The 15372-nt window shown below is 43.7% G+C and overlaps 1 protein-coding gene across 2 annotated transcripts in view; it reads right to left on the reverse strand.

The window, feature by feature from the left end:
- The window catches only part of ebf2 (EBF transcription factor 2), a 31480-nt gene extending 16108 nt beyond the window's left edge, over positions 1 to 15372 (reverse strand). For both annotated transcript variants that reach the window (XM_035165804.2, XM_035165803.2), the window contains exons 1-6: positions 14739 to 15372; positions 12841 to 12997; positions 11082 to 11145; positions 9502 to 9557; positions 9312 to 9385; positions 7923 to 7991 (exon numbers count right to left, since the gene is read on the reverse strand). In XM_035165804.2, coding sequence (XP_035021695.1) covers positions 7923 to 7991; positions 9312 to 9385; positions 9502 to 9557; positions 11082 to 11145; positions 12841 to 12997; positions 14739 to 14872 — 554 coding nt within the window. In that variant the 5' untranslated portion in view covers positions 14873 to 15372. The remainder of the gene's footprint in view (positions 1 to 7922; positions 7992 to 9311; positions 9386 to 9501; positions 9558 to 11081; positions 11146 to 12840; positions 12998 to 14738) is intronic.

Consider the following 15372-nt stretch of genomic DNA (forward strand, 5'->3'; position numbering starts at 1 on the left):
TTGCATCATCTGTTTTATTGTTAAATACTATGTAACTTTATATTGAAAGGTCTAACCCTAAGCCATAAATACATTATATGAATATTAGCATTAATAGTATTATTGTTATTAATATATATTGCAGTTCAGTACATATACCTCTGTTAGTAATTAAACCGTAAAAAATATATCTACACAATGTTATAGATATGTTTCTTTTAGGCCGCAGGAGGAAGAAGGATTGCCTCAAGCGTAAGCCAGTGGGGATATATCATCAAATTTAACTTAATACCACAAATGTGTAAATATTAGTGATAGGAAATGTTCTCAGAAAGTGAAAGAACTTTAAGAGAAATCTAACTCCTGGGAAAAAGTACTACACATTAGTACTGTGTGTGTCCAGATTCCAGATAAACAGACAGACAAACAAACAAGGTGGCTCCTGGGGCCGACCCAGCACCAGGGGGCATTGTTAAGTCATTAGTGAAATTTAAGACCTTAACAGGGGAGGATGACCAGGACCAGTCTCACACACACACACACACACACACACACAAACACAGTCACACACACCCAGATCCACGGCAGCAGCACCCAGCCAAGGAAAACAGTCCCAGTTCCTGAATACCAATAATGCTAACTGGCCTCTGACTCCGCACAACCCACACACACATACACACAGGACCCTGATTACACTGATACAAGATCCTCTTCCCAAATATAAATGCCAAATGAATTTCACATGGAAAACAAATCATACAAGCAAACACAAAGTCACACACCCAAAAACCACACATCTCTCACTTGCTTGCAATTTGAAGTGGCTCTAAATCACACTAATCTGCCCCCTCCTGATCCTCTGAGTGGCCCTACTTAATCTCTAAACTGCTCAACCAAAGGTGAACCCTATTAGCGGCTGGACAAATGAGAGGGTTTGCCCCGGCTATACTCTGGGAGTGCGAGGCCTTTCAGTGCGCCATTGAGCTGCAACTCAAAACTTTTACCCCCTCCCCATCCCCTCTGCATCCCACCCACTCACACAAGTCCCCCTGCTGTTCCTCCACATTAGCCCATTGGTAGTCCGTTCCCATTTCCTGTCAAAACATTTCTTTGCTTTACTCCGTTTCCGACTGCCCCCTCCATAGGCTCTCAAAGAAAACAAACCAGGCCTACTTCTGGTGTCAAGGGTTCAAGCCACAACAGCCAACACCGGCCGAAGCGGAGCAAAGGTGACCAAACACAAACTCGACTCATAACCCACCACTCATTATACACTTCCTGTGCAAACTACAGAGTCCTGGATCTTCCCAGTTCACATGAGACCACATCACTGGGAGCTCGAGGCTCACCAAAAGGTCCCATGAACTCATTTTCACCAGTCCAACTCCTGAGTGTGGCTCTCGCTGTTTAAAGCAGTACCTGTCAGTGAATTTGATATTCGAGACATAGCATTGTCTCTCCCTGTCTGTCTTTGTGTCATTTTCCCGCTCGCATCGCCCCAAGGGAGGAGCCATCCCTACAGTCCTGTGCCAGCTGCTCAGTGGTCCAGCCTGTGTGAGGTGGTGTGCACTGGAGCCTCAGGGCTGTGTCGCCACGCTGCCTGGCCCCCTGCCTGAGGGGCTCACTGACAGGGGGTCTGGAGGGACTGGACATTGCTCGCCCACCAGGGAGAGACCTGTGACAGCAGACTGAGGGGACCAGTGTCTCTGAGTTTGTCGCATGTATGTATGTGTGTGACAGACAGGTAATTTTTGCATATTAATATCTGCATCAATGTGATGTGGATCATTGTGAGTGTGAACCAGCAACTCTCCGACCTGTGCCGTGTTTTTCTCTCCGCCGTCGCTGAGTGATCATTGTGGGAACTGTTGGGTTTCTCTCAACCTTACGATGTAAAGTGCCTTGTTGTGGTTCGGTGCTCTACAAATGAAACTGAGTTGAACTGATCAGTGTCTTTAGAGTTAGCTAATGATATGGATAAGTGTACACAAAACCCAATATACATTTCTGATGTTTGAAACAAAGTGAGTATATTACACTATATTACACAGAATACATATATATCAGCACATGTTGAAAAGCTTTAGTATGTACTTCACAAACAGTCACACATTCTGAGACATTTCTTCCCCCAAACATCACTGTGTGTGTTGTTTTCCTTTTGCAAAGATATGCAAAAGTTAACCACTTTACTTTCTTTAATGTCTGGGTTCCTGATCATAAGGATTATTTAAAGATCTATCTAACTCTAATGGTTTTGGTCTATATCTCTCTGTGGAGATGAGACCCTCGCCAACCAGTCGTCTTCTTTGGTTATTTAGCTTTTCTCAACATTTTGTATTACTTCCTACTACAGTAGGACCTACAGAACTACTTCTGCAGTATAGTATTGCCGTAACAATGCAACAGACACTGCCCTCATACAGACAGAGGGATTTAAAGTCATTAACAGAAGTTAGGGCACCTGTAGAAATTGTGTGCGTTAACTTTCAAAGCTTCATTTATTTCCATTGACGCAGGAAAACTGAGTTAAGCAACATCCCAATCCATGAATAAGTCTGTTTTCTATTAAATAAGTTTTCAGTTTTTGGTGACCTTAACCTTTTTAATTTTTTGGGCCACACAGTTTATTTTCAGTCCCTTCTCAAGTAAAAGCATATATCCATTTATATCCATCTCTATTTGATTTGGAGGCTTCCCTGCAACAGACCAGCTCTTCAGTCTGCATCAACTTTGCCAAAATCATCGGCAGATCATTCTGCAGCCAAACCAAGGGAAGAAAATGTTATCCTTCACATCTTTGTTAAGTTGAATAATAAAGGAGAGGAGTGATACACAATTTACAGAGACCCTTTTGCTGCCAGTTCCGTTTGGGGTCGAACATCAAGTCCTTGCTGATCATTTGTTTCAGGAAGAAAGACTAAAGCTGGATTTTTATTTATTGACAAGGGCTGGTCTTATGATATATAATTAAAGTGTAATTGTGTAAATGAGAAATCCTCCAATCACAGCACTGCTCCTTAGGATTTTTACCTCTTGACTAACCTTCAGAAAATCTATCTTGAAATAATGTGACAGAAAAGGTAACTGCAGTACAACACACCAGTATCAACAGAGAGAGAGAGAGAGAGGAATCTACCTCACAGCTACAGGAGAATATAATATGGAGAGAATGAGCAACAATCTCCTAAAATGACAATGTTGTCTCACACATAAAACTCTCAAGTTCATATATGACGACCCAGTAGAGCGCGTTGGCGGCAGAGTTTGAGTATGCATCTGGGAGAGGGGAGGAATTCGACCCCTGACACAATACAAAAAATGTTGCTGCATTTATTCTTTGGCTGATAGTTTAATGTTCTTTTCCCAAAGACTTTTTTTCAGTTGGGGCTGAAGAATGAGGGGGCTGACATTCCCCAAATGCAAGGAAAAACGTTTTTTTCCCGCTGTATAAGAACAGGTTGACAGCAGTGAAACATGTCGTTCAGGAAGCGTCTAGGGAAACGGCCTCACTCGTCATTTCTTGTAATGTTTTGAGTTAGTTGAAAATGAGCAGGAATAAGCAGGTGTATGGACTAACATGTAACAGATGGTCGGACTGCTTCTCAGAGACATCACAGTGGCTCAGACCAGACATACATGCAGAAACAAATGATATCTGAATAGTTTCTTGTCAAGCTGTCCAGACAGTTAAACCGTAAAGAACTATTAAAAAGGAGTTTTACTGCACTGCAGAATTGAGTCTGTTTATGTCATTTCACAGGAAAATAGGATTTAGAATTGATATCAGCATAAAGAACTAAAAACTAATGACTGCATTATATGACAGTTTTTTCTTATAAATCTATTACAATATCCCAAAAAAGAGGAATAATAATTTTCAAATATAAGAAACAAACAAACCGCTGCACTGACTTGTTGAGAACAAACCTGTGATACATGCACATAACTAGAACCAAGACTACAAACAGATCAATACAACCCACAACCTAAGATTAAGAGTAATGGATTCCACTTGGAGCCAAGCATCTGAAGTCAAGCAATTGGCCGGGACAACTAATCATTGTTTAGATAGTGAAACTCAAGAAGCAGAATTAACTCTTTAAAAATAAAAGCAAAACACATAAAAGGATGTGCATTTGTGATAGATAGAATCTTGTTTTTTAACAAAATAAAAGCTGAGTGTGCCTGAGTCTTTGCGAGTTGTTCTTTTGAGTCTGGGGGAGGGAAGAGCCATATTGACAAGATTGGAAAATTCCTATTGATTATTCTTCTTTTCTCTGAGCGTCGGCTTGTTAAAAAAGACCCCTCTTGGAAACACAATCAATTAGCAAGATAGTGCTTGCCATTGATCACCCCAACCCCCACCCACCGCCTCATAAGGCTCAGGCCTTACGATGGATCCCTCCACAACATGCCTTATGACCAACTATTGATCTCAGCTTCCCAGCCAAATATAAAAGCACACATATACGCTCACACACTGAGAGTTGACCCCCTCACATCCAAACCACATAGTCTAATACTAATACTGACATCTGCTTGTCTCCATTGTAAACCCATGGTTCACTCATAAATGCAGAGGCCAGCTTTGGCCCAGAACCAATATAGTTTCTCAGAGGTCGGAGGTCAGCGTGGCAATAATGCTGCCATTAAAAGATCTGCCTGGGTTAATACTGAGAACACTCAGAGTCACAGTGAAAGCAGCATATCAGTATTGTACATGGGGGTGGTTAGATATATATATATATATATATATTTCATTATGTTGATTTCTGATAGGGAACAAGGACTAAACCCAGATGTGTGAAACTGAGGGAAGCAGCAAATCAAGATTTTTGTCATTTATAAGCAACTAACCAACTGATCAACTGATCATTCCTGTGAAAAAACATCACACAATTAGAAAATCTTGTGGCTGAAACATGAAACACAGCATGAGTTTGAAGAGTTAGTGAAGATTTATAGTAGTGAGCCGGGAGGAATCAATCCACCTATCTGTCTGTTGATCAATCATCTAACCAATCAGTGCACAGGCCAGTCCATCAGTCAAAGATAAGTGACGTTCTCCACACAGAGGAGTCACATCAGGACCGCGAGGGAAACGCTTCACCAGTGTTACAACCTTAAAGCTATTAGACACAGCGGGCGGATAGAGAGGCAGACAATTCTCTCCCAACTTTAGATATCTTTGTCAACGGCTGCCCTTGCCCTCTTCATCCCTCGGTCCCTCCACCCTTTACCGCTTCTCCCCTCCCTGTGGATCAGCTGTGATCTCCTCTCTCTCCTTGCACTCAAATCAGGATTAGGGAGAAGGGGAGATGAGGGAGGGGCTCACAGCAGCAGCAGCAGGAGCGGGGGGGGGTAGAGAAAACTGAAACAATATGGAAAGGAGATTAGAAAAGAGGGGGTTTGGGCCGTTTGGGGAATTGCAAACTCCCTTGTGCTTGGGTAGGTGTCCTAATGACACCGCCTAATTATGGCAAAATTAGACAGGCTAAAGGGAAGCTGGGGGGCGGCGGTGGAGGAGATGGTAAACGTGAAGGAAAAAGAAGCAGAGCAAGGGAATTAAGAAACGGGGAGCGGAGAAGTGCACAGGAGGAGCATGTGGGAGCAAATGTAAAAGAGCGAGAGAGGTGCGCAGAAGTACAGACACAAGTTGAGGCGGGGGGGAGGAAGGGAGCATGGGGCTGAGAGTGAGAGAAAAAAAGGAGGAAAAGAGGAAGAAAAAGGAGTAGAAAGCGGCGGCTGGGCGACTGGGGCGGGTGGGCCCCAGCACGCTGCATGTTAATTGGAGAACAGGTGTTGGGGCTGGGAGCAGGAGGCTGATTATTGGAGCCACAGAAACAGACCGTCTCCTCCACACACACACACACACACACACACACACACACACACACACACACACACACACACACACACACACACACACACACACACACAACACCAAACACACAATTGGACATAGGCTGCACACACACACATATATCCACGCATACACATGAATTATTTAAGAGCCAAACAGTGACTAGGGAAAAAGGTCAGAGTAGGGGTCATGCAGACACACAGACAATTGCACATACATCCATATACATACATAAATAAACGTGCAAGGATGCTAACACACACACACACACACACGAAAATATACATCCGTTTGTATGCACACAAGCATTGAAAAACATACTCAGAACATACACACACATCTTGGCCTGTCAATCTTTCTGCTCTCGCTCTTGTTTTCAGTGTATGTTGTATGTACACACACACACACACACAAACACACACACAAATGAGAGAGTGCACATAAGGTGGGATAAAAGGGCACAGGGCCATGCAAAATTCCATTGGCTTATCAGAAATTAACTGGCTGCTAATAGGCTGCTCCCTGAGGAGAGGATTTCGCAGTCCAGTCAAGAGGGAGAACCCCCATCAGGACAGAAGCCCCTATCGGGATATGCCTGGTGTGATTAGAGAGTACAGTAGGTCAATGATTCCAGTTATATCAATCCTCTCTCTCTCTCTCTCTCTCTCTCACACACACACACAAACAGAGTCAAACCAAGATTGACATCGTTCTTTCCACACCAGCACGCTGCCCAGCCACTTACAAACACATTTCATAGAGGTTTAGCCATGTTAGGAGGAAGTATAAAAAGAGCGCAGAGGGGTTATTGGATGAGAAATGTGCTACAGTAAACGAGAAAAGCAGCTGCTCCGAAGGTATTCTGGGAAAATTCAGAAGACAACAGCCCGATTTTTCCATTATATGAAAACTATCTTCAGCTGAGATCCTCTGAGACACACTGTCAACGGCCAGCCAGCTTGAACTGAGGAGGGGAAAGAAAAGGGTCCTTGACGTATATGAAGTGAATGTTTTCTAGACAGACAATCATAGGGAAAGACAGAAGGAAGTAAAGGGGGAGAGGAAAGCAGGGATTGAGGGAGGGAAAGGTGAAGAAGGTTGCATCCATGACATCACAGAGAAAGTATTTCACATGCGGTCCGCTTATGAGCATTCATCACACTAGTTAATGCCAGGCAGACACGCGAGACCTCCGAAATCCCTCGGACGTGAAGGCCCTCACACACGCTGATTATGGCGGTGGTCATCCGCCTTTAAGCCAGATAACTGGCTTTCAGGGTGAACATTCACTACATGTGTGAGCCTGTCTGATGGTATGAAAGATCCACATGCTTCGGATAAAAAGAAAATATATGCCCCTGACAGGTTTCAGGTGCAATGTCGGCTGTTAAACGTAATGAGAGGCCAAACTGAGACAGATCCCTGAAGGCCGAGGATAGATCAACAGATAAACATAAAGCTGAAGAGAGAGGAACACATGGGAGACAGACACATACTGTAAAGCTGCTTTCAGACAAGCACTGAACTCCACAGTCTGTGTGAACGCAAATGTCTGAGTGAGAGGCTCTGCAGTTTTCGCGGACTTTATCCACCTGGCCTCCTAGTATAATGTCCAGGAGAAGTCGATGTGAGAACACAGCAGGGGACGCAAAAATGAAAAAACAAAAACAAAACAAAAATTTCCCAGTGAAAAAGCATCTGTACACATGTAAAAGACACCCATGAAGATGTCTAGAGAGTTTGTGGTGATAAGAGGTGACAACGGTGTCAGGGTGCTGTAAACATGATCATGTGATCTCCGCAGCAGAGTTAATAGGTCACTTCCTGTCTCTGTGTACTGCACCTGGCGGGTAAAATCCATAGCAAATTCTCCAGATTTTACCCGGAGGTGATATCTGAAAATGTTTTATGTTACAGCCTGACGCTGTTCTCAGTGATTGGTAAGATCTCAGCACAAGAGGCTTCATGATCACTGGCACTGTGTGTGAGTGAGTGTGTGGGTGCATATACACAAAGGAAGGACAATGATGTTTGAGGTGACGGCCACTGTGAGGGGGCATGGGTTTGATCTCATTACCTGTCAATGATGACGGGGTCGGAGGGCGTCTCGTTTCGGTTGCCGCAGCTTTTTTTCTCACAACAGCGGCTGAGTGGACAGATAAAGAGACACAAAAGAGGAATGAAATAAGTTAGTGTTGGAGAAACAAACAAATTAAACAAGAGGAGCCATCATTTGTCTGGCCCATCCACATCCTCGGGCCCAGACTGCACTGTGCCTCGCAGTCGGCCAAGATCCAGCAGCACACAAAGGAGGCATGAGAGGGGAGGGGAAGGAGAGACAAAAGAATAGAAGAGGAAGAAAAGGTACAACAACACACCCTACAAACAGTGAGAGACCATTCAAAAGTGAAAAGCCAGCCAGGCAATCTGTCACATTGATTTCAAAATCAAACTCAACCCCCACACAGCCTTATTGCGTGCGCACAGATACACACACACACACACACACACAACATCCTACCATTCGTCAGCAGTCCTGTCCGAGGAGCCTGCTGGCCGCCCTCCCCAAAGTCCCCTTCACTGCATAACAAAAGTGCCCCCACCCCTAACCATCTGCCACCCCTACACCTCGCCTCACCCTCTCGTGTCCCAGCTTGGCCCTGCCCTGCCCCCCTCCGCCCCCCTGTCAGACGGCCTCACTCCCCAGCTGTGACGCTTGCCCTCTGCCTCCTCGGCTCTGTTATTAGCCAGCTGTGAGTCACATTCGGGCATCTGCTGGCTACACAATGGCAAGGCCCACTCCGTCTAAGCCCATTTCGCCCCGTCCCAGCCCCCTATCCTTTCCCCCTGCTGCCCCCGAATCCTGGGTCACTGCCCCACTTCCACACCACTCTCCTCAACTTCTTCTCCATCCATATTGGCAAAATTAGACCCATATTCTAACCCAAAACCCCTTTGGTCCTTAAACCATGATTACACTTCTTAAATTTGCTCTGCTAATAAAGGGACTTTCTGACAATGGCTGCACCAACACACTTGTTCAAAAGATGCAGCCTCGACTGGAGAGAGGTGCTACAGAATTGATGAGGAAAAGGTGGATTATTCCTCTTAAGTGTGTCTGCTGCCAGTCAGCTGAGGTCTATCTGAAAAACTCTGAAAAGCCAAAGAGAAAGAGAAAGATGGTCTGGGAAGAAACAGGAGCTGGATGGGAACACGCTGCGTTACAGCAGAAACCAGCAGGGGCCCACCACTGTAACAAGGATGATGACGGACAGCCTTGACTTAAGGTTCAACCACAGTCTAGTTTTCAAAAACCTACAGAGCCCCAAGCGTCATCCCAAAACCACATTTCAAGCTGACTGAGACAGAGCAGAGTGAAGGAGAGTAATGGATATTTGGATTTGGTCCCTCAGGGTTGAAGTTTCAATGAGTGTGCGTGTGTTTCCTCTGCGTGTGTAACACTCACCTGCACATAACCTCGTGTGTGAGCAGAACTCGGCACATTTCTGGATTCTTGTTTTGTCCCTCGTACGCTATAGGCTGAGAAGAGAGGGAGCAATGGGACAGATTCAATTTCATGTAGAGACGATAACACGTCTATTTATGTAGCTGGAGGTGGAGTCCACGTCAAGAAGACTTAAGGAAAGTTTACTAACCTGTTTAGTGACAGAGTCGATGAGTCGTGCATAAAGATCTTGCTCCGTTCGAACCCCTGCACAAAGAAAACACAGAAATGAGTTGCTAATAAGGGCTCAAACTGTTTAGTATGGGCACGAGTACGTTTTTTAATGTCAAATTATTATCTTTAATTAATTTTCCAAAGAAATGTAATATATGCACTCAGTGAGTAGATGTGAATTCAAGTTAAAAAAAGACATTTTTATTGTGCAGATAAGCTTCACATCATTGAACCATAGTAAATTAATGCTGAGTGGCTTAAATCCAATCTGCAAAACACAAGTTGTTTCAGTCATGATAAAGTATCACCATAAAAGAAGCAGACGTATTTGTGTCTAAACTTGTTAACCCACTCAAATAAAGAGAAGTCCAATGCGCTGAATATTCTCAAAATGAAGTGGAAAGATTTATGATATAAAAAATTTTTTAGGACAAGCGCTCAGAAAAAGCACTGAACTCTGTCCAGCAAACATGGAGGAATAAGATTGGCATGCAGTTCATATTTTCTCTCTGATGGTTTCTGAGGGGATTGAGAGTTATTTGATGTTTGATGATTATTACTCATGTTCTGCTTTGAGGACAGAATTTACAACCAGATTCTCACGATTTGTCAGACTTGTTATTTTTGTGGTTATTTCTGTGTAAACGTTTGCTTTATTGTCAGGTTCCATTGACCGATGTGAGACCAGTTGTGCACCAACAGGTAAAATAGCAAACGAGCAGTGTGTTGAGGGATTACATTTCTTAATTTATACTTTTTATGCTTGTTTCTGACGTCTATGTGATCAGTGAGTGAGATTCCTAGAATCACCTGAACCTCTGGATGCTCTGGAACTTCCAACGTAAATCACACCGGAGAGGGAAACGACATGTAATGAATTGCTTCTTGAGAGAGGAGCGCATTACTCAAGGAATTTTTATAGAGACTTTGTAGAGTATTGCTTTTAAAAATGTGTTCTCCTCATCAAAGTCTCGATTGAGATGCCTTTGATATTGCTTGGGGGAAGGGGATGAGAGGAGGGGATGTAGAGAAAGTGCTTTTGGTGCATGTGCTTGTATGTACGGGCATGTGTGTGTATGTATGTGTATGGAGAGTGTATGAGGGGGTTGCTCTAGAACATGTCTTTTATCTTCTCTCCCATGGGTGCCAATGCGATGGCAGAGTAGGGGCAGCAGTGGCTCATGGGAACCAAATTTCTCTGTGTATCCCCCCCGATCTGATGTTGAAGCACCATGGGGGGTTGGAGGAGTTGGGCGGCTGAGGAGGGGAGCGGGGTAGCAACATGTACCTCATTTCTCCGTGTACGTGCGAGCCTGGAAGCGGCTCCTCGCACAGCTGAGCATTGAATTGTACAAACCCCAGTGATCATGAGCGGAAGGAGCTCGGAGAAAATAGTTAAGGAAGGAGAGGATGCAGAGGAAGATTACTTCGGAACGATGTGTGTTGGGTTGGCGCACCAGGGTCATTGGTGAACTGTATGTATATGTATGAATTTAGACACTTCAGAGGCCAAAGAATCGACCTGCAACCCATGAGCTCGTGATTGACTCTACTCACCGTTGCTGTAGAGGAGCTGCAGCTTGTAGTGCGTACCGTTGTTTGTCTTCTCTCCTGTCTGCTCCTTGATAGAGAGAATGGGGCGGACAGACAAAACGCAGGGCATACAGTTAGGCACATCTGTGGCACAGATAAGTACAGCTGGGCATCCCCATGCAGTGTTAAGCACATTGAGTCTCTCCTAATCCTGCAGCTCGTCCCTTCCCCGGGAGCAGCATCGAGATCAGAGGGTTGTCGGCTCAAAGCCTGTGTGGGACGCTGCGTTGTGCTCACAAGCTGCGTGTTTAACCTTGAGTGGGATGTTCTTTGTAGAGGTTGAACTATCATGTCTCACAAGAACTCCTAAAACCTTGTGTTTAAATTCAGGGGTCCTCAGAGCAACAAGGTAGTATAGGCAGGGTTACATGTGCATGTGAGTGTATGTGTGTGTGTGTGTGAGTGCCAAGTGTGTTCTAGTGTGGAAAGTACTGTATGTGAGACTGAGCAGCAGTCGAGCTTGACAGAAAAACTTCCTTTCTGCTATCCCTCCTTCCCCGCAGGCTCTCCACTAGCCATTCGCTTCTTCCTTCTCTCCCCCCTCTCTGTCTCTTGTTCCCCCTCTTTCTTTCTCCTCCTCTACCTCTCCTGGTCTTTCTAAGTGGTCTCAAAGGAATGCTCTCTGGTCCAATAACCCAGGAGGCTGGCATCGCAGAGACGAGAGCGAGAGAGCAGCAGCGAGAACGAGTATGTTGGTGGAGGAGGAGGAGGAACCAGGAGAAGGAGACAGTTGCAAGACGAAGGGGAAGGCGTGAGGGAATTAAGATGCAAGGAGTTGGAAAGTAGCAGAGCTCAAAACTTAATATCAGAAGCGAGAGTGAGACACATCAGGAGATAAATGGATGCCTGGCTTCATAAGTTTTTGTAAATATACACAGAGGAACATTTATTTCGCCTTGCCATCACTCTACCTCGCCATAATTACAAAGCAAAAACAGATGCCAGGGTAACCATGCAGAAAATGAACTCCTCCGCTGCCGCCATATCACTCTGCTCTGGCCTGTGTGGCACTGAGGGGAGCCCACTGACAGCTTTCAGGCCTGGCATTAGCACTTCCATTTACCCTCCTTCAGAGTGGAACTATATTTGAACTTTCGGGGTTGGCGAACTCTTGTCTTTCTCACGGGGGAGAGATGTTGCCGCTTTAGGAGGGGTCCTCTCCGCTCACCACAAGGCAAAAACATCCATCAACACTGGGCATAAGGCTCCCTCTCCAGGCTGCCTCCCCTCTCCACTCTCTTTCTACCTCAACACTTCACCCCTTCCTTATTTTAGTCTTGTCCAACCTGAGGAATCCAGTTCCCCCCACAGCAGTATTTAGAGTACGGGAGGGGGGGGGAGGAAAAGACACTTTGATGATTAGTTCACTGTATAACTAAACAGGAGCGAGCACAATTTGCATTTTAAAAAGTAGTGATGTCCTCCTAATGAGGCAAGCTGCTAATTAGTCATTAGATATTCTTTTTCAATCCCACATCATCAGCTCATCGAGGGTAAAGCTTGTGTAAACATGTAGCCGTCAGCTGTTCGATATGCTTGGCTTTTCTGGGGATGGGGAAGAACAAGTCGAGCACCTGGGTGCAGCTGAAATATCGCGTCTATCACCAACACGTCCCGTTGTTATTCACAGTTTTTCCTCATCATGTTTAAAACTGTGGAGATGACAGCTGTGTAGTGGGCTAATAAGATCCTGAGGTAAACACTGAGAGACACATTCACACACCTTGTCATGCTCAACAAAGTCCACAAACGCGGTCCTCTCCACCTCCACAGGTTGGCCGTGCCTGTCGTAGAGCGCCAGCACAAAGTGGAAGAAGTTGGACTTGCGCAGATTGGAGGGTGGCTGCTTCTCAAAGTGAGCTCTGGACAGAGCCACTCCACTGAAAACACAACAGAGAGAGAAAGACAGTCAGCTCACATGCACCTTCATGATATCAAAAACCATTCATGTAGTCTTATATAAACTACACTGCTGAATATAAAGGATGTCTTTGACTAAATTAGCATCTATCAATGCAGAGGCCTGCAATCTGTTGGCGGTTGAATATATTTAATCTAGATTAAACTAATTTAACTGAAGACCAGACATTTTCCTCTTCTGCATTAAATGATTAAAACTAAATTAACATGCATTTCAATTATGTTTGATTTACTGGCACTGTAAAGCCACTTATTGAAATATATAAATGATTTTAAAATCACATTGTTTCTAATTAATTCCAAAGTTTTCTCTCTCAAACTAATTATTAAAACATTTATCCATGCAATATTGTACTTAAAAAATACATTATTTATGAATACTTTGTTTTCTTATAACTTGAAGGCCTTTTTATCCCATCTATATAACAGCTTAATATGAACCAGGAAATTACACAAAGACCAGGAGGAAAAAGGGGAAAAAATAAGGAAAAGCAAAACTAAAGATTTAGCTAAAAAAAGAAGAAGAAAGGTTGAAGGTTGAATTAGCTCTTTGGATTGAGACAGATGTTGCAGCATCTTGTTTGAAAAGTGGGACACTGACTGTTGAATTAAAAAAAACACATTTAATCAGTGTTTTACGTCAGATTAACATGAAAGAACATGATTAAATCTAAAGGAGAGTCTTTCTGTAAATATAATTTAGGGTTTTATATTTTTTAGATCATTCATAGTTGAGTACATTATTGATTTTGTTGAGACAGCCACATTTCTTTTAAGAAAAAAAAACGCATGGATTTTATTTTTTCATATAGAAACTGCAACAATTTACCTTTGTCAAATTACCTTAAATTATAACGTTAAGTAGAATCGTTTATATCAAATAAACGTCTTACAGTGCGAATTACGCCATAATAACGTTCTGTCATTAATTGCTATTTTATTATCATTAGTATTTATTATGATTAACTTGTTGCCATTTTTATTTCTCCTCATCATGCAGCGTTTTTATGGCCGATTTCTACACTTCGGTTTGTAGAATGAAAACACTGATGAATGTTTGCTGTAGAAATTAAAAATGTGAAGAGGATGATCGAACATCGAGTGAAATGTGAGAAACAGGATGAAGAAGAAGATTGATTCACATCTGCTGATGAGAAGAGATGTTAAGTGGCCGATGTTTTATTTTAGCTGGAAAACATCAGCAACATCAGCTGAGATCGCTGCTCCTAGGAAAATATACTGTGATGCTGTCACATATACCGAGACATTGGGAATTATCTTAAATGTAATTGTATAAACTAAAAGTGTTAAACTGAGCTTTTGCACATCAGGAGATTCACAGATCCCATGACTTTAAATCAAAGTCAAAAGTTCTGATTATTAGTTTTACGTTTTGCAACATGGGTCAACTTTCTTTATGTTCACAAAACCAGAGCTTTCTTTAAAAAATTTAAATAATAATAACAATAATAGAGACATGTTCTTCCATTCAATATCAAGCAGTTTAATTAAAGAGGACTCGTGTCATCTTTTGCAACAAGTAGTTTACGGTTCTTTTCTGACGCATGTTCACACGTTAAATATTCAAATAATATGAACTATATTGTGATGATGAAAATAACGCTTGTCAGGTTTGTGAAGAGCTTGAGTCTAAATGATGAGCCGCTGACATGTCAACAGATGAGCTGGTTTGTACTGTACCTTTGCGCCGCGACGTTCGCGTCCACAACCCCGACATTACGCACCCACGACCGGATCGGATCCATCTCCTCTCCAAGACTTCTCTCTTTTAATCCGCTCACTTCTCGTATCAGATGCTCCTGAATCCCGAACATTTAAACCCCGTCCGATGGCGTGGTGCACTTTTTATGAACTTATAGGGGGAAATGTAAAAACTGTGTTTGGAGAGCTGAAGCACTTTGGCAAACAACAGAAGGTCCACCCCAAGAATCTGCGCTCCTCCAGAGCGCCACAACAAAAACAGAGAGTGCACGCAGCTTTGAGGGATAAATGACCGGTGCTGTGGGATGTTTCACAGGGCGTCTCAAAGAAAAAAGAATCCACACAGAGTTTCTTTTAAGGCTCAAACAATGATAATAAATACACTCCCCCACTGATTGCGAGCATTGTCCACGCGCAAATCTCCTGCGTCAGTTGGAGCGCAAACGATCACCTGCTCGGTTGGATGAACTCCTCGCACAGTCTCCAGCTCCGTCTCAGGATAATGTTTAAATATCAGTGTGCAGAAAGTCTCCCTTTGTCAAGAGGCCGGACCGGATCAAAACAGTTGATCCGAGGGCCAGGAAGCTTCGCAGTGAACCGCTGTCTTGAAGCA

Source organism: Hippoglossus stenolepis, chromosome 9 (genome assembly GCF_022539355.2).
Source record: "Hippoglossus stenolepis isolate QCI-W04-F060 chromosome 9, HSTE1.2, whole genome shotgun sequence".
In the NCBI taxonomy this organism is placed as follows: Eukaryota; Metazoa; Chordata; class Actinopteri; order Pleuronectiformes; family Pleuronectidae; genus Hippoglossus; species Hippoglossus stenolepis.